General features: G+C 38.0%; 2 protein-coding genes across 5 annotated transcripts; both read left to right on the top strand.

The window, feature by feature from the left end:
• The first annotated feature begins 65 nt into the window (after positions 1-65).
• alkbh4 (alkB homolog 4, lysine demthylase) lies at positions 66-3,853 on the top strand. Of its 2 annotated transcripts, none has more exons than XM_079871183.1 (3): positions 66-243; positions 1,337-1,531; positions 2,418-3,853. In XM_079871183.1, the coding sequence occupies exons 1-3, from the start codon at positions 112-114 to the stop codon at positions 2,934-2,936; spliced, it is 846 nt and encodes a 281-aa protein (XP_079727309.1). In that variant the 5' UTR covers positions 66-111; the 3' UTR covers positions 2,937-3,853. The 2 variants fall into 2 exon arrangements, with proteins under 2 accessions (XP_079727309.1, XP_079727310.1); XM_079871184.1 differs by having other exon boundaries at positions 101-243; positions 1,365-1,531; positions 2,418-3,452.
• Positions 3,854-4,100: 247 nt separating this feature from the next.
• On the top strand, positions 4,101-16,568 carry lrwd1 (leucine-rich repeats and WD repeat domain containing 1). Of its 3 annotated transcripts, none has more exons than XM_079873066.1 (16): positions 4,101-4,190; positions 4,790-4,871; positions 5,733-5,967; positions 6,082-6,201; positions 6,995-7,141; positions 7,261-7,353; positions 7,614-8,096; positions 9,965-10,085; positions 10,192-10,298; positions 11,230-11,437; positions 13,061-13,133; positions 13,256-13,396; positions 13,502-13,605; positions 14,666-14,824; positions 15,011-15,120; positions 15,533-16,568. In XM_079873066.1, the coding sequence occupies exons 1-16, from the start codon at positions 4,133-4,135 to the stop codon at positions 15,680-15,682; spliced, it is 2,391 nt and encodes a 796-aa protein (XP_079729192.1). In that variant the 5' UTR covers positions 4,101-4,132; the 3' UTR covers positions 15,683-16,568. The 3 variants fall into 3 exon arrangements, with proteins under 3 accessions (XP_079729192.1, XP_079729191.1, XP_079729190.1); XM_079873065.1 differs by having other exon boundaries at positions 9,965-10,091; XM_079873064.1 differs by having other exon boundaries at positions 9,965-10,100.
• Positions 16,569-17,957: the final 1,389 nt, after the last annotated feature.

Raw genomic sequence — 17,957 nt, 5'->3', positions numbered from 1 at the left:
TTGTGATTTCCTTAATTTTGTCGCGTTGTTTCATGGGTTTGTGATACATGTGGCTTTTCGAGATGGGAACTGATAGGCCTTCAGTTGTTTTTGAGGGGACACATTAAAGTGATGCACAAACGTTGCTTGATGGCTGCCGGGTATTTTTCGAGTATTAATAACTGTGGTTGTAAAGGAATAAGAACATGTCTGAGGTGTGAGGCACAGAAGTCTGAGCAACATTTACTGCAGAAGAATGACCTGGTGAGTCAACAACATTACGTTCAAAAGAGATTGCCTTGACATCTGTAGTTTGCGCACAAATGAGCCGAAGTTGCACTCAGTCACAGTCAGCATTGAGTTCAACCGGGTCCTCCATTTAATACAATTCAGATTGTTCTGCCTTGACTCTCCAAATTGTGTTAAGCTTTTCAAACTGTTCAAAGTTTTGAGTTCGGTAAGATTTTTGCTTTTTGTTATTTTGAGCAAAAGTCTCTTAATGCTTACCAAGCCTGAATTTGTTTGGATGAAAAATAAAGTAAATCAATAATACTGCAAAATATTATTAAGAAGGTAAATAACTCGTTTCTATTTGAATATTTTAAAATATAAAGCTGAATTTTCAGCATCATTACTCCAGTCCTCAGTCAGTATCACATGTTCCTTTTCAAATCATTTTAATTTGGTGCTTAAGAAACATTTCTTTTTAATATTTTTGTCAAAACCATGTATTTTGTCATAATTTTTAAGATGAGACACTACATGCTATAACACTCTTTTTTCATGCATCTGTCAATTTGGGGCTTTTTGGCTTTTCATAAAGTGTTATTTTAGACGAGTGGAAAGAAAACATCCAAAATAAAAATATTCCTAAATCCAAAATCTCCTATGTAAAAATGTTTGACTCTATGCCAACAAAATGAAACAATTTGCTTTGAACCTGGCTTTATTTAATGTTCATGTTTTTGTTCTAGAAGTTTATGCAAATTAGTTCATATTTAATTAGATAATGCTTTATTTGCATATTTAAACATTTCAGAAAACTTGTAATACAAAAATGTTTGCAATTCTTAATGTAATCAATTGACTGTGGAAATATGGTGATATCTATTAGTTTGTTTTTTTTTATTAAAAAAAATTCACCTGGGGTGAATAGAAAATGTGAAAGAACACAATTAATTAATCTTTTGTAACATTACATTGTAAACCCCCCCCCCCCCCCCACCCCACCCCTCCAAAAAAAAAAAAAAAATCGTACTGCCCCAAAACTTGAACGCCACTATATATATATATATATATATATATATATATATATATATATATATATAAAAAAAAGTGTACATATATTCTATTGCAGATCCAATATGATTTCACCTATGATCCAGTGTCAAAGACAGCGGTCCGAGAGGAGGAGAGTGGCTCTCGACAGTCTTATGTTTTTCCTGGAATATTTTTGTGGGAGAATTTTGTGTCAGAAGATGAAGAGAGAGAGCTGATCGCCAGAATGGATCAAGACGTCTGGAGAGAATCTCAGTCAGGCCGGCGGAAACAGGTGAATAAGGGGAAAACACTGACACAGTGTACTAAGAAATAAATTCCTTCCACTTTCTATTCATCAGCACAGCAGCACATAATTTATGTAGTAAACATTGTATATAAGAACATATATGATTTAAAGTTAAAGCATTCATAAATCTGTCACAGAAAATTGTATAATTCAACCATCATAACTGGTCACAGTTTTTTTTTTTTTTTTTTCTAGTTTGAGGATTTGTTCAGATTACAACAGTGCTGGTGTGTGAGATGCATTTTTAAAGAGGACCTATTATGCCCTTTGTTTTTGGGCTCTGCTAGAATAGGATTTCATGCTTGAATGTTCAAAAACACATTATTTTTCTCATATTTGACATTGTTGCAGCACCTCTCTTCCCAGTCTGTCTGTAACACTCTATTCAGTTCCTGTCTCTATGAAGCCCCGCCTTCTGAAAAGCACAGTGTGCTCTGATTGGTCGGCTGGACCAGTGTGTTGTGATTGGTCAACCGCTGTAGAGCTTGTTTTGGAATCGTCACGCCCCTTACCATAACCATGAGTTTCGACATTACTAACGCATCTCAACCAGGCCTCGACCCCTTTTTTTTTTTCTTTTCTTTTTTTTTTGCGTATGCCTTGGGCAGGAATTATTTACATGAGAAATATTGTGATGTGTTCGTTCCTTAAAGAAAACTCAAGGCGTTTCAGGGATTTCAGAAACAGTGACACTGTAAATTTACTGTCCTTTTTCAAGCTTACACACTAATTAAAGAGTTGAAAATGTAACAAAAAAACATAATAGGTCCACCTTAAAAGTTCAGAAATTCTATGTCGTTTCTAAATTAATATTAGGTTATAAAAGTTGTAAAACGGTACTATTGTAATAACAGTATATTTATATCCAAAGGACTTTGGGCCAAAGGTGAACTTCAAAAAACGGCGTGTCCGTGTGGGAGACTTCACTGGCCTGCCTGCTATCAGTCGCCACCTGGTGGACAGGATGTCACAGGCTCCTCAGTTGGCCTCCTTCAAGCCAGTAGAGCAGTGCAACCTAGACTACGATCCCGTCAGAGGCTCTGCTATTGACCCTCACTTGGATGACAGCTGGCTGTGGGGAGAGCACCTGGTCACCATTAACCTGCTCTCGGACACTGTCCTCACGATGAGTTTAGATGGAGGCTGGGGAGACGTGGAGCACGGGGAGGTGAGAGTGGCTGTGCATTTACCACGCAGATCATTGGTTGTACTCTACGGAGAGGCACGTCACCGCTGGAAACATGCCATCCACAGAAAAGACATTCACGGGCGCAGAGTGTGCAGCACCTTCCGGGAACTGTCTGCCGAGTTTCTACAGGGAGGAGAGCAGGAGAAACTGGGCTCAGAGTTGTTAGATATAGCACTGAGCTTCAAGGGTGCACCTCTATAAGCTTAGATAAGTGAATGTAGCTTCAGTTACGCTTGCACACAACTGTAAAGTGATTCTTTTTCATTCTTAATTTAAATAAAGGCATATTCTTTTTACTCAGTGTTATGTTATTTTGTGGAAGAATAATGGTTATGAGCTGCAATTATTTTTATCTAATTTAATGATTGCCTTATATGTTTAGAGCAATCTAAATCATATTTTTTGGGTGTGGTTCGAACTCATGATTATGAAAACATTTCCTGCATAAAGAAATCCAAAAAAGTTGTCATGAAACGGAAGATTTCAGTGTAGGGCGGGACTTGATTTTGTTTGATTGGTTTGCTATCGCTGTGATGTCATGTGAGTGACAGGTTGTCCCGCCCTCGAGCCAGTAAAGACATCATCAGAGAAGAGAAGAGATGAAGGTGGAAGAAGGAGGGGAGGTTATTTTGATTCATGATTGTGAGGGCACATGAATATAAAAAAATAATGATGTGCATGGATAAGTCATTTATAATAAACAAATTCTCTATTTTGATTTTATTGTGACTTTAAATGTTTTAGCAAAGCTGCACTGTTATTTACATGAGGAATATTGATGTGTTCGTTCCCTAAAGAAAACTCAAGACTACAATGGAGGCGTTTCAGGGAGTTCAGAAACAGTGACAGAATTCAGTAATATGTGAGTTTAAACTTCACATTAAAAGTAATGCAAGTTTAGATTAATTTATATAGTTTGACATTTCTTTTGAGAATTGTAAAAAGCCTTTACATTAAATTGATAACTTTTAAGAAATATTTTTGATTTGGTTATTATATCAGTGGTTCACAACCTTTTTTACTCCAAGGCCCTCCTTTGTCTGAGACAATATTTGAAGACCCTTCTATCTAAGCTGATATGTACCTTTGGTACTATTATTGTAATAAATACAAATAACAGTTTAATGTTGTACATCTTTACTTTTAGTTTCTAAAATAGTTTAAATTAAGATTATATTAACTTATTAGGGAAGTTTGCCCACTGGTTGAGATTCACTGGTTTATATTTATGTTCTAAGTGTGCTCCTCTTTTCAGTTATAACTGCACGTTCAGGTTTTCTGACTACAGTGCCACACTCAATATGGCGGAATGATGACGCCAAAACCAACTTGTACGTCACAGCTGGTCAAAGGTCATTTGTATTTTCCCGGGAAAACGATCTGACGTTCTAATCCACATGACCTCGTGTGTATTAACATTTAAATCAGATTTCTGGCCCCGCGTGCACGTGAGAGGTAAGCTGTGTAAATCGCTTTGAGCACCAATAAAATTATTTTTACTCTAACGTCTGTAAAACACAACGTTTATTTAACACAACGAAACTCAACAGCACAATAAACATGCAAAAAAACGTCATAATCAGTTAACAAATACGTAAAACGGATACACAATATGCAGTATTTATGATTTCAAAGTTGATTTTACCAACAATATTGCTTTGTGTGAGTAATATGTGAGTTTAAACTTCACATTAAAAGTAATGCACGTTTTTTTTATATATTTATATTTATATATTTATTTATATTTATATATTTTGACATTTCTTTTGGGAATTATAATGACATACTTTGCATTTTCCAGTATTTGCGAAATGTAAATGATGTTGCTCTCTAGTCTCTACAAAAGTTTCACTGCAATCTCCTGTGTTCAGACTCAGAGCCCTCATAGGGTGTGAATAGCCCACTTGTCCTGTGTCATTACATAACAATACACGTTTCTGACACCTAAATGCCCAATAGCAAGAGATTTACAAAGTGTCTGAAACCTGCAATCATTCCAGCCCACCTTTATAAAGTCTGATTAAACACAAAACCCACACTTTCACTGTGTGCAGCCATGGAGAAGATAACAGAGAAGATACTGCTGGAGAAAAGCTCTCCAAAGGCAAACAAACTGGACCAGATCAAGACCCTCAAGTAAGAGTTTGTGATTTCAAGGCACACTATGATGTGTTTTGGTCTGTCAGTCAAAAGTTATTTTTTAATAATAATTACAACGTTTTTGTCTAATGCTCACCAAGGCTGTGTTTATTTGAGCAAAAATACAGTAAAACAGTAATATTGTGAAATGAAACGAATCATTACTCCAGTCTTAAGTGTCACATGATCCTTCAGAAATTCTAATTTGCTGCTCAAGAAACATTATTATTATCAGTGTTGAAAACCGTTTTTTTGTGGAAACTGCAATATACTACCTTTTAAAAGTTTAGGGTAAATAAGTTAATAAATTAATACTTTTATTCAGCAAGTGTGTGTTAAATTGATTCAAGTGACAGTAAAGCCATTTATAATGTTACAAAAGATTTCTATTTCAAATGCTGTTCTTTGAACCTTCTATTAATCAAAGAATCTGGAAAAAAACATATCAGAGTTTCCACAAAAGTATTAAGCAGCAAAACAGTTTTTTTTTTTCCAACATTGATATCAATAAGAGCCATTATTAATAATTGAGCACAAATAATAATTGATAATAACTGAGCAGTAATTCTGAGAGTAATGATGCTGAAAATTCAACTTTGCCATCACAGGAATAAATGATATTTTAAATTATATTAAAATGGAAAACAGATGTGTTAAAATGTAATAATACTACTGTTTTCACTGTATTTTTGATCAAATAAATTCAACCTTGGTGAGCAGAAAAGACTGAGCTATCGAAAAACATGAATAAATCTTAATTTGACCGCCAGTGTATTAAAAGAATAAAGAATAAACTATTTGAATGTCCTTATGTTTGTAAAATATATGATCTGATATATGTGTGTATTCTCTGCTCAGTCTCTCACGCATGGGTCTGAGGAGCGAGGATCTGCCTGTGCCTCTGCTGTCTAAACTCTGCAGTCTAGAGCAGTTGGATTTGTCTGGGAACATGTTGCAGGAGATTCCCAAAGGCCTCTGTCTACCCTGCCTGAAGATCCTGAACTGCTCAAACAACGAAATGGAGGATGTAACATCACTGGAAGCCCTGAGAAACATCGAAGAGCTTAGACTAGAGGACAACCTCTACCTCACAGTGAGAATCACACTTTCAACCCTCATATTTATTTGAAATCAGAGCATCATCAGTGGCGTTTGTTGACACTATCAATCTTGCTGTCTCTATAAATTGTTTACATTTTTTTTTTAGGTCAATGATGAACACAAAGTGATCTTCCTGTTACCTAGACTGAGGATGTTCAATGGGAAGGATATCAGCTCTACGGCCCATCATATTCGCCATGGCAGCACTGAGATCCTCAGGAAGAGGGTGAGAACTGACTTTTACACGTAATCATATCAGTGTCACCTGTTGCTCTGTTTACACCTGGTGCTAAGATGTGTTTTGGTCGATCGGATCATGAGTAGACGAGGGAGACACATTCCCCTTTACACCTGGTGTTTTAATCCGTCTCTTTTGTCCACTTTCAACCACTTCTGTCCTGATTTCTTCGAGGGGAGGGTCCATGGGCGGGTAAATGTGTGAGTTTTTTCAGATCTTTCGATTTAATGGACAAAATACTGTAAGCTTGTGCAATTTACATGTGAACACGACCGGAGACGACGGAAAAACATGCTCTGACAGCCACAAGACCAGCCAAGACCTGTTAGAAATCAGGAATGGTGAGAGAACATTGTGCTTGGTATGTTTTTCGTCTTCAAACCAAACTTGGGTCTCCAGCCGACAAAGTTTAAATCCAGTCTCGCTAGTGCGCTTCCCATAATCTTTACACATTAGGTCAGTAGGCGGAGAGTAGACGGTCTTTTGTGGCTGTTTGAACACATGAGCGTTTACACTACGAAAGCAATCCGGTCGAATGTGTTTTCGACTACCTCTGGAAGTGGTTAAAAGTGGACAAGCTCAAAACATTTTAGACCCCTGTATTTAGTGTCGCCCACTTGTGATCCAAACTCCAAAATGCATCTTAATACCAGGTGTAAACAGGGCCTATGTGATATTTCTGTCTGGTTTTTGTTATTGTTAATTTCAGTTAGTTTGTATATTTTTAAAGATCCCATGAAACTGCTATATTATTTCCTCATTGTTTTTTGACCACCTTCAGGTGATTGGTTTGTGGGAACGAAGCTTCAGTCTCCCTGATCCCGTCACGGCACAGAGTCTGGCTGCTGTGGAGAAGAGTTTTGTCAATGCTGCCTACAGCCAAATCAAATACGGCCCCAGTTCCTTGAGCGATTACACAAAGTTTAGGGTCGGTACTCTTGTGTGTTTACTGCGTTCACTGGGTCCTCCTGACGCAGATCTTTGCATTAATAGAGCCTCTATATTGCTGTGGTTGCATCTTAACTCATTTTGTTTTTGCTTTTTAAGCTTGAAATGATTGCAAAGGAATATTTGAAGTCACTGACCTGCAGTGAAGAAGGAAGCAAAGTCCAAGACGTCACTCCAACAAAAGAGAATGAGGTAAAGACAGTGGCCTAATTTTTTCGATTTAAATATTAATGGTACAGTTTAATGAACCTTTTGACAAAATATAATCATACACACACGTTTCTTACCTCGTCACATTAAGGGACCTGGATAATGGATAGGGGGCGCTGGTCCAAAAAAGGTTGAGAACCACTGCTGTAGACTTTATAGAGATAAAATGATTTTTCCCATCCCAGGTGATAATTGCATAGAAGTTAAATAACATATATATTTCATTGTTTTACACAACACAGACTCCTACAGAGAGAAAGACTCGTGATCTTGGTGGTAACAGTATCACAAGTCCTCAGAAAAGAACCCGAAACAACACCGAGGCGTCTGCAGAGGCCAGTCCACGAAAGTCAAGTCGCTTGGCGAGTGCAGCTCCGGTTGAGGCTAGTCCACGAAAATCCCCTCGAGTGCCGAGCACTCCACAGAAAACTGACCCTGGATTGTCCAGCCCCAGAAAGCGTGCCAGAATGACCAGCATGGACACTCCCAAGGGAAGTCCAAGGAAATCAAGCCGCCTGGAAAATATTTCTCAGAAAGTTGTTAGCAAAACTGAAAGCCCCAGAAAAGCAGCTAAGAGGCCAGACATCTCTACGCCCACATCAAGGCCGGCCAAACGTGAGAGTCCGATGAAAACGGCTAAAGATCAGACTACAGCTAAACAAAGCAAACAAACCACTGCCAACACTCCTCGGAAAACTACCAGAATCAAACTCCATGTTCCTCAGGTGGGTCAAAGACATGGCGCTTATTTTTTCTTTGTTTTTGGGATCTACTAGAAAGGGTTTTTATGCTTGAATGTTCAAAAAACATAATTTTTCCACATATTTTATATTATTGCTGCTTCTCTCTTCCCAGTCTGTCAGGAACGCTCAGTTTAGTTAATAGGATAGTTAATAGTTAAAGGATACATTAACAATGACTTGAATATAAATCATCTATGATGAGAAATTAAAAACTTGCTGAATTCTAACTCATTTTTTCACGTTTTTCGGGGGCATAAAAAAAGTCAATGGGCCCTATTTTAACGATCTGAAACGCAAGTATCAAGCGCAAAACGCAAGTAACTTTGTGGGCGGGTCTCGGGCGCTGTTGCTATTATACCGGCGGGATAAATGACTCTTGCGCCCGACGCAAATCTAAAATGGGTTGGTCTGAAGTAGCTGCATTATTCATAGGTGTGGTTTGGGCGTAACGTGAAATAAACCAATCAGAGCATCATCTCACATTCCCTTTAAGAGCAGGCGCGCTTGTTCTATAGCGGATTCCTATAACGGCGGATTTGCCAGGCGCACGCGAGGAGCGGTTCACAGCCGAGGAGACCGACGTTCTCGTCAGGGACGTTGAGGATGGAGAAACACACCCAAATTAACTTTGGTTAAACAAGCGTATGATAATTTGGGTAAATGTGTAAGCTAGATGTATGCTTTTATAATAAACTGTTTATCTATCTATCTATCTATCTATCTATCTATCTATCTATCATAATAATGTAGGCTATGATTTGCAAAAATGAAACCTGCTGCGTCTGTGTGTAGATGAGAGAATCAAAGTGTATGCGTGTTGTACACACGCTACATTGATTATGGCCAAGCATGCGCCCTTAAAATAGCATATGAATAACATGCGCAATGCGCCACTGACTTTAAACTAGTTTTTTTCGGTCAGTGGCGGAATTGTTTTCTTAACCTGCAAAATAGCATGAGGGAACGTTTGCGCCGGAACACGCCTCCTCTTTGCGCTGAACCGCCCCGGGGAGCGCAAGTGTATTTCTTAGTTAACCGACGTGCGTCTGTGGAGGGAAAAGTCCGCTGTGCGCGGGTGCAAATTAGGAATGATACATGCGTCGGTGTACAAAGTCAATTGCGCTGGGTGTAAGATAGGGCCCTAGGTCACAGATTATAATGAAGAAAAAACACTTCATTAGAAGAATAAAATTCTTGAAAACCTTAAGCAGTTTTAAGTATATTTCAGCATTTATTACTTTAAGTTATTTTTTTTTTAAAACAAAAGCATTTTTTTAAACATTTGGTTAAAATTTACATTTATAACTTTTTATGCCAAATTAAAGTCATGCAGGAAAAAAATGCAGATAATTTGACCTTTTTTGTGACAAGGTAAGGTCGGGTTAGGTTGTAAAACATCACGTGGCTTAGCCCCCCATTTTATGATATTTATACATACATAAATAAATAATTTCAGATATTTGTCAAATACCTTGAAAAATAGGGTTTATATTTAGTCATGTTTTTGAGGTGTAATGAAAATTTGGCATTACAGTTACTTTTTACTTAGACCACATGACATTTTTAGAGTCATCAAATAAAAACATGAATACAAAACGTGTAAACAATTTTTTTTTATCTCAGACACTCCTATTTGTTTTGTTTTTTTACTTTAATCAGCTTTCTGACCATGGTTTTGGTCTAAACAATTTCCAATTATTGTATTTGCATGTCTATTGCCACTGAATCACTCTTAAGTTGTGCTTTCCTATTATTGCTTTTACTGTATTTGTATTCCGTTTACTGTTGATTGCTCATCAGACAGTTGTTAGCGCATCATTAATGTGCGTCTCTCTCCCCTGCCGTTCCAGGAGCCGGTGCGTCTGCAGCCGTTCCACGTCCTGCAGTGTCACAGTCGACAGGACAGCCCAGACGACTTCAGCACGCAGCTTTGGGCCTGTGCGTTTGAGCCCGCACAGGAATGCAGTGGTGGTGGTGGTGAGCAAGGTCAAGTCATTCAATGAAATGAAATCAGCTGTGCTGTGTGCTTCAGTGTATTGTTGATCTGATACGTCTGCCATTGCTTTTAATCTGTTAGATATCAGAGATGTGTCTCGGACAGTTGCCACATGTGGAGGGGAAACTTTGTGTGTGATTGACTGTGAGTCAGGACATGTGCTGAAGAAATACAAGGTTCCTGGTGAGGTGAGTGCAAAGAAGTTCTGTACAATACCGTCTCTTTCCACCAGGTGGCTGTGGTGTTGGCCAATCAGTTTTCTGAATCACAGAAATGAGACATGGAATACACTGGCTATTCAGACAATCATATCTCAGTTCTGCTGTCTGCATTATACAGTATGTGCATGTTGTGCACAGTATGCAAATATTCCATATGCATTGAATACCTGAGTTCAGTTCAGTATTCAACAGAGCAGACTTTGAGAAATATTTTTCCCACAATGCAATGCACACAACTTGATGGTCCATTTGTAATGAATGTAGCGAGATTTTTTTCATATCCAATACTGATTTCATACTGATCTCAATTTCATATCACAACCAAAAAACAACAACAACAACGATAAAATGATCAACAGGCAAAATAAATCTAGTGTTTTCAAGTTTACATAATTGTTATCATTCAGTTTAAACTACAGTTTACAGTTAGGCTAAGGAATAAAGGATTAAAGACAACTAGTTCACTGGAATACATTAAATATTAAATCAATTATATTTGAGTATTAAGAATGGCATGTTAACAGAGTTATTAATATTATATAATATTATAAATGGCAGTTTTGCATGCAATTCTTGAAATGTTTATTGATGGATCCCATATTACCAAATCAATATCTGATAAAGAATGCTTAAAAATGCTTACATTTATCGGGGGGGAAATGTTGGTAAAACTAATCTCTCAAGCATACTGGAAGTTATTAAGTTATTACTGAAATTTATGCTTACTGATCCCATATACTTTTTTTTTAATACACAGTGTATACAGTACTGTATTCCATTGTGAACAGCCACTGACAAATCTATTTCCATTTCTTTGGTTTGATGTCACAGAATCCAACCTAGCCTGTCTGCATCCAGTGCCTGTAAATTCAGTGTTGCATTCCCGGTTGTCTTGCAGGAGTTCTTCTCACTAGCATGGTCCACGGTGCTGATGTCCAGGACAGGAGGCTCTACCCGACCCTGTAATATCCTGGCTGCTGGGGGAAAGAGGGGTCTTGTAAAGCTCATCCATCCCCGAGTCAACCTGGCGTTCGGAGAGTTTCGCGCCAGTCGTCGTGCCATTTCCATTATGCGCTTCAGTCCACGCAACGCTAGCTTTCTCTTCAGTGAGTGAAACAAACCGTTTATACATTAGGGGCTTTCACCGGTGGAACGTTTTCATAGTTCCTATAACTATTGACAGAAGTACACACTTTTTGGCATATTCGCACTGCAGGAACTGGGAATGATTTTAGTTATAGGAATGCCTTTTGGGGGAACTAAATTAGCTCCTACTTCAGATTAGGGTCTAATCAGCACTATAGGAACTACCAGTGATGTAAGTGTACGTTGATTGGGCGACGTATACCATACGAAACACCAGCACCTGCCATTTTAAAAAACATATAAACATAGTTTACATATACCATGGTGGGAGGAGCAAACGACAGACACAGTGGGTGTGGCCTCCCTCCAATAAGGGAAAGAAGTGTCCAATGGGAAAAAGTGCCTCCCTCTTCATTCTGGGATGTGAGGGGCGGCAGCTCTCTTCTGTAGCAGCTCGGTTTCCCTGGGACCGCAGCGTTTAAAGGAGAACTCCGGTCAATTTTAACATTGAGTTCATTTTTTTGTAAATTTGGAGTGCTGTCAATACAGAGAACAACGACAAAAATCGGTGTTGCCTACACCGTGTTATCCTCTTTTTAAAATTTGCACCCTGTTGACTTCAATGGGGCAAGTTTTAAACCTGCTTTTAGCCTCTTAACATCCTTGATGTGTCATTACAAGTGCACAGTCATGTGAGTTATTCCTTCAGAGTGAACACGGTGAATCTGACTGCAGTAGATGTGAAAGATATGAATAAAAATGATAATATTCAGCCAGCGTTCATACCTGTATTTATTTCCTGTTTTCGGTCGAAGTCCACAGTAGTCGATTGTCGAGTTCACGCGCGTGATCATAGGTAACTAACTAACTGCGCAAACTCGGCAATCGACTACTGTGGACTTTGACCGAAAACAGGAAGTAAATGCAGGTATGAGCGCTGGCTGAATATTATCATTTTTATTCATATCTTTCACATCTACTGCAGTCAGATTCACCGTGTTCACTCTGAAGGAATCACTCACATGACTGGGCACTTGTAATGACACATCAAGGATGTTAAGAGGCTAAAAGCAGGTTTAAAACTTGCCCCATTGAAGTCAACAGGGTGCAAATTTTAAAAAGAGGATAACACGGTGTAGGCAACACCGATTTTTGTCGTTGTTCTCTGTACTGACAGCACTCCAAATTTACAAAAAAATGAGCTCTATGTTAAAATTGACCGGAGTTCTCCTTTAAGGGGCAGGGCCCTCTCTCACACCCATTACAGTCGGGAACCTGGCGAAGGCCGGCAATTTAAGGATCACCGAATTCCAGGCACTTCACAACCTTAACGCTATGGAGTTGTTGACATTGTTGAATATTGCGCTTAAATTATGTAGCTTTCGGCCGGCTTAAGTCGCTTCAAAGTTCTGACTGGTGGTGCTAATGCAACCAGGAAAATGGCCCTAGGGGAACACATTGCCACCAATGGTCTCTACGATTAACTTAGGCTTACAGTGCTTTTGGGAAACGCACCCCTGATGGCTAGTTCCTATAACTGAGTTTCTAACTACCTGGTGCAAAAGCCCCTATGAGACTAATTGAATTACAACTTATTTGAGCTATATAGACATAACTAAAAATCACTTTGTTTCTATTTACAGCTGGAACGTATGAAAATAAGATCTTTTTGTGGGACATTGGTGGACTGGATCGTGATTACAACTTTAAAATCAGGTTATTTATTATTTATTTTCCTGTAATTTGTGTGCTGCATTTATGTTCAAACGCATTTACATTTCATTTTTAAACTCTAGCACACTTGTCCATAACTGCTGTATTTCTTCTATTACCCACAGTAAGCTGCTGGTCCTGGAGACGTGCTCCACTCCTCTGCATGTCTCTCTGCTCCCCACGTCTCCAGACACACACCTTCTCTCGGCCTGTGATGATGGGCTGTATGTGTTTGACATCCAGCTCAGTAAAAACACACAGAAGAGGTTTGAGTTTTCCATCAGTTCAGATATTATCATCCCTCTGCTGATTAATCAGTGTGGCAAAGAAATAAAGATTCTTTATTGAAATTCACTTTGCTTTTTTTTCAGAAATGAGGAGATGGAGGTTGTGTTTCCAATCTACAAGAAAAACGACAAGAAAAACTCCTACCGGACTATTGACGGACTGAGTTTCCTCTCAGATGATATAGTGGGTGAGTAAATAATAAGAAAAGTACAGGACTAGTTGACCAAAGAATACATTTAATATATAATGTATGTTTTAGGTGGATTATTATTGATGAATTATTATTATTACTTTAATACTTGGTATATAATTATATATTTAAATGATTAATAATTGTTATTACTGATGTTGTTGTTGTTACTATTATACACTAAATATATAATTTTAAACATATTTGTAAAAATAATTTCAAGGTCGTCATTTTTTTCTGGACATTTTGTACCTGTACATTTTCCATTTACAATTGTGCCTAGTATAAGGCTAGGCATATTATCTTTGAAAGTGACTCTTAAAGGCATAGTCCACCCAAAAATGAAAATTCTGTCATTAATTACTCACCCTAACCTTCAAGACTTTCGTTCATCTTTGAAACTTTCTGTCCCTCCATTGACAGTTACGCAACTACCACTTTGATGCTTCAAAAATTTCATAAAGAGATCGTAAAACTAATCCAAATGAATTGAACGGTTTAGTCCAAATTTCTAAAGAGACTCGGATGACTTTATATGATGAACAGATTGAATTTAGGCTTTTAGTCATATATCAACTCACACATCAGTTGTGGTAAACGGAAGCTCAAGTTTGTTCGCTTGACGTGCGAGAACCAATGAGGTTCATTCTCGTGTTACGCAGCACGTTTGAGCTTCCGCAAGAACCAATGAATAAATGTGAATAAAAGCCTAAATTCAATCTGTTCATCATATCAAGCGATTGTGGACTAGTTTTATGATCTCTTTATGAACTTTTTGAAGCGTCAAAATGACTGTCAATGGAGGGAAAGAAATCTCTCAGATTTCATTAAAAATATCTTTATTTGTGTTCTGAAAATAAATGAAAGTCTTAAAGGTATGGAACGACATGAGAGTGAGTAATTAATGACAATTTTTAAATCACTCGATTCACGTGGATTTTTTTGCAATCTCTTTATAAACATTTTGAATTTTCATTTTTGGGTGAACTATTCCTTCAAAACGTTTTGTGGCTTTTATATTGAAGGCAGTAACGATGGTTGTCATTTCTCCTGCCAGCGTCCAAGAGCCACATGCAGGGCTCTATCTACCTGTGGAGCTGGAGAGCTACACGGGCATCTTGGAATGGCAGAAAGAAAGAGGTGGCAGCCGTTGTTCTGGCAGAGCTACAGTGGTCCAGCACTGAGATCCCATACCTGTCTCTAGGCACCTGTCCAGGTATTCATGTTGTGTGTATGAAATGTCATATGGTCAAATATAGGGACAAAAAAAAAAGTCAGTATAAATATGCAGAATCTGTCTGGGCAGTGCTCAATAATAATGTACCAATCACGGGTGAGATTTGTATGCATATATGCAGAAAATCTGAAGGCAAAACTGATGTGTGATTGTTTTGTCTTGTAGGTTATGGTTATGTGGTGTGTGGGGATGATCAAGGCAGACTATGGATGTACCATATTACAGACACCATGATGGAAAACTTCAAGAGTGGAAAAACGATTTCAGCCACTGAGGTAAGTTAACCATTGCTGGGTGAGCGATACGATACGGATTTAATGATAATATTTTAGGGCATGCACTGAAAAAAATGGTGAACTATAAATAATAACGTCCTAATGAACTGGTTTTATTCAAGTCAAAAATATTATTTAATATTGCTGAATCAACCTAAATGCATTATTTTATACCAACAAAATTCATTTTTATGGGTTAAATCAAGTAAGCAATAGCCACCACTTTTTGGTGTTTTGTTTGTCAAGTTTTCTCTCAATTAAATCTCTCAAAGTAATTTTGTTAGCTGTAGTATAGACACACTAAGTCCTTTAAGAAAGTGCCAACATGTCAATTCTAGAGGAGTGATTGTCGTCTATGCTTGTATACTGAGCTCCTGGATCTCATCTTCCTCTTTTGCTTGTGTTATTTCAGGTGCTGGAGTGGCCGTCACCGGTTCGAGCTGGAATGGGTGCATTAGAGGGGCCTTCTATCAACAGCATTGCCATGGATCCTGATCTACATTACTTAGTTGCCCTTACTGACAAGAATATGGCTGTGGTTTGGAAGAGAGAGAATCACTGAGGAAAAAGAGATGTTCAGTTGCTGGCAGTATTTCTCCTTATTGCTTTGCATTTCTGAACTCGACTTGAATTTGAGATCATGATTGTTTGAGGAGTGCAGGAGTTAAAAAGAAAATGAAGACTTCACCTGTTTTTAAGACTTATTGTCTCAAAGAGACAGAGAAAGACTAATTTAGCCATCGTGTAAATTGTTCCTTTTCCACTTTTACTAGATTTAGTAGGTGGAAGGCAATTGTAATTGCAAACTCATTCATCATTTTTTCTTATTTTGGTCTTCAAAAAAAATATATTAAAGGGGACCTATTATGCCATTTTTCAAAGTCTTAATTTTGTTTTTGGGATCTACTAGAATAGTTTTTCATGATTGAATGTCTGTCTGAGCTGCGCTTCTCAAAAGCAACATAAGCCTAGGAAGATCACAGAACCATTGGCACCAATGGACTCTACAATCAACGATCAGCTCACGATGCTTTTGAGAAGTGCAGCCCTGTTTAGTTCCTGTCTCTATGAAGCCCCTCCTTCCGGAAAGCACAGTGTGCTCTGATTGGTCGGCTGGACCAGTGTGTTGTGATTAGTCATCCACTTCGAGTGTGTTTCAGAAGTGTCACGCCTGTGTTTGTTCCTGAAAGAAAACTCAAGACTACAATGAAGTGTTTTAGGGTGTTCAGAAATATGGAGAATAACTCCCTTTGGAGTGACTTTGAGCTTTGTATCTTTGCAGGTCTTTTTCATGCGCAAACAGCAACATTACACACTAAAGAAAGATAAAAATGTAAAAAAGCATAATAGGACCCCTTTAATTTCAGAGAAAAGATTGTCAGAAAATCAGGACTTTTTATATTTTTGTTTTAATGAATAAACTGGTGTCATACACCATTTTCTTATTTACATGACTCTCATTCATGCTTCACACTTCATGTTCATAGGACATGTTCACAATCTGACTAGTTGCTAAACTGACGCAGAGATACACACGCTGCTGAAGCAGATTAATTGGTCTGGAACAATGTGTAACATAAAAGTGACTGATTACTGTCTCTACAGCTCTCAATTGGGTGCGCTGCATTTCCATATTTCACCATAGATATACATTAGAAAAATGTGAGGTGCTGTTGAGTTTGGGAAGGTGTCTCTGCTCTCTTAGTACAATCATTACATAGCCTATCTGCCTGCTCAAACCATATGCTAAATGTTTTATTTCCAACTCACTTTATATCTTAAAATAGACTCTGAAAAATGTTTTATATAATATTTGTTGCAAGTTTATATAGAGGTCTATCTTTTCAAGTGGATGAATATTTTGGTTTGGGCAGAGGTTTCTCAGAGGTTCTCTGATCATTTACTCTCTCACTCTACTCAACTCATGCTAGAGCTCACCATCCATTTTTTGGGTGGAGTATCTCTTTAACTGGTTTATTGAAATATGAACAAAAGCAGAATTAGACTTTGGAATGGGATTAGTACGGTATTTATTTTTTTACTTCACTTATTCCCTAGTGTGATTCAACTCAGTCCTTAACATTATGTGAGCCAAATTGTTAAGGCAAAGTGTTTTTTTAGAAGTGCTATTTCTATGGTCCTGTGATATAGATATCTTCAGTTTGGAATATTGATTTTACTTAGGCCTATATATTTTTTCTTATTTCTTCTTACTTCAACTAAAAGTGATGAATCACCCCCAAAAATTACTCACCATAATGTTTATGCTGTAGGATTTATTTGCTTTAATGTAACACAAAAGGAGATGTTAAACAGAATGACAGTGACTGACAGCCTGTATTCACTTTGTTTCATTGCATCTCCAGCTCATGCATCATTGCATCTCGGATTCATTGCAATCCACACAATAAAAGTAAGTTGTGATTGAGATGAGCGTTCCACAGTAGGAATAAACCAGCACAGTTTAGATCACCATGGGAGTAAGTAAAAGAAGAAATTGCTTTTATTGGGGGTGAACTATCTCTTTAAGGAAAACATGACACAATTTACCCCACTCTCGCTTAATGGGTGTTGGTCATTTAAAAAGAAACTTAAATATACATATTTAAAGTAGTTTTGCTAAATGAATGTCGCTTTCTCTTCAAAGCGAATTACACAATAAAATTCTGATTATATAATCTGCGAATATATGTGGTGTAGTTAAAGGAAGTGCGCGCTGCTGTGTGTGTCTGTCTCATTGTCCTTGTGCTGCGCCAGAGCCCGTCTCTCTGGCTGCGCCATGACTCATTGGCTTTCCGTTGCTGAGGCCGTGATGACCCAAAAGCCCCGCCTCCTCT

Source organism: Squalius cephalus (assembly GCF_949319135.1).
Source record: "Squalius cephalus genome assembly, chromosome: 5".
NCBI classification, from domain to species: Eukaryota; Metazoa; Chordata; class Actinopteri; order Cypriniformes; family Leuciscidae; genus Squalius; species Squalius cephalus.
The sequence above is the reverse complement of the archived record's forward strand: the minus strand, read 5'-3'. Positions and strand labels throughout refer to the sequence as shown.

What these genes read in the sequence shown, in the direction of transcription:
- alkbh4 (XM_079871183.1), top strand. Translation starts at nt 112, where the DNA reads ATGCACAAACGTTGCTTGATGGCTGCCGGGTATTTTTCGAGTATTAAT. An exon ending in TACTGCAGAAGAATGACCTG is followed by an intron (nt 244 to 1,336) that starts GTGAGTCAACAA and finishes ATTCTATTGCAG; the next exon opens with ATCCAATATGATTTCACCTA. An exon ending in AGTCAGGCCGGCGGAAACAG is followed by an intron (nt 1,532 to 2,417) that starts GTGAATAAGGGG and finishes TTATATCCAAAG; the next exon opens with GACTTTGGGCCAAAGGTGAA.
- lrwd1 (XM_079873064.1), top strand. Translation starts at nt 4,133, where the DNA reads ATGACCTCGTGTGTATTAACATTTAAATCAGATTTCTGGCCCCGCGTG. An exon ending in GCGATTACACAAAGTTTAGG is followed by an intron (nt 7,142 to 7,260) that starts GTCGGTACTCTT and finishes TTGCTTTTTAAG; the next exon opens with CTTGAAATGATTGCAAAGGA. An exon ending in TGGTGGTGGTGGTGAGCAAG is followed by an intron (nt 10,101 to 10,191) that starts GTCAAGTCATTC and finishes TTAATCTGTTAG; the next exon opens with ATATCAGAGATGTGTCTCGG.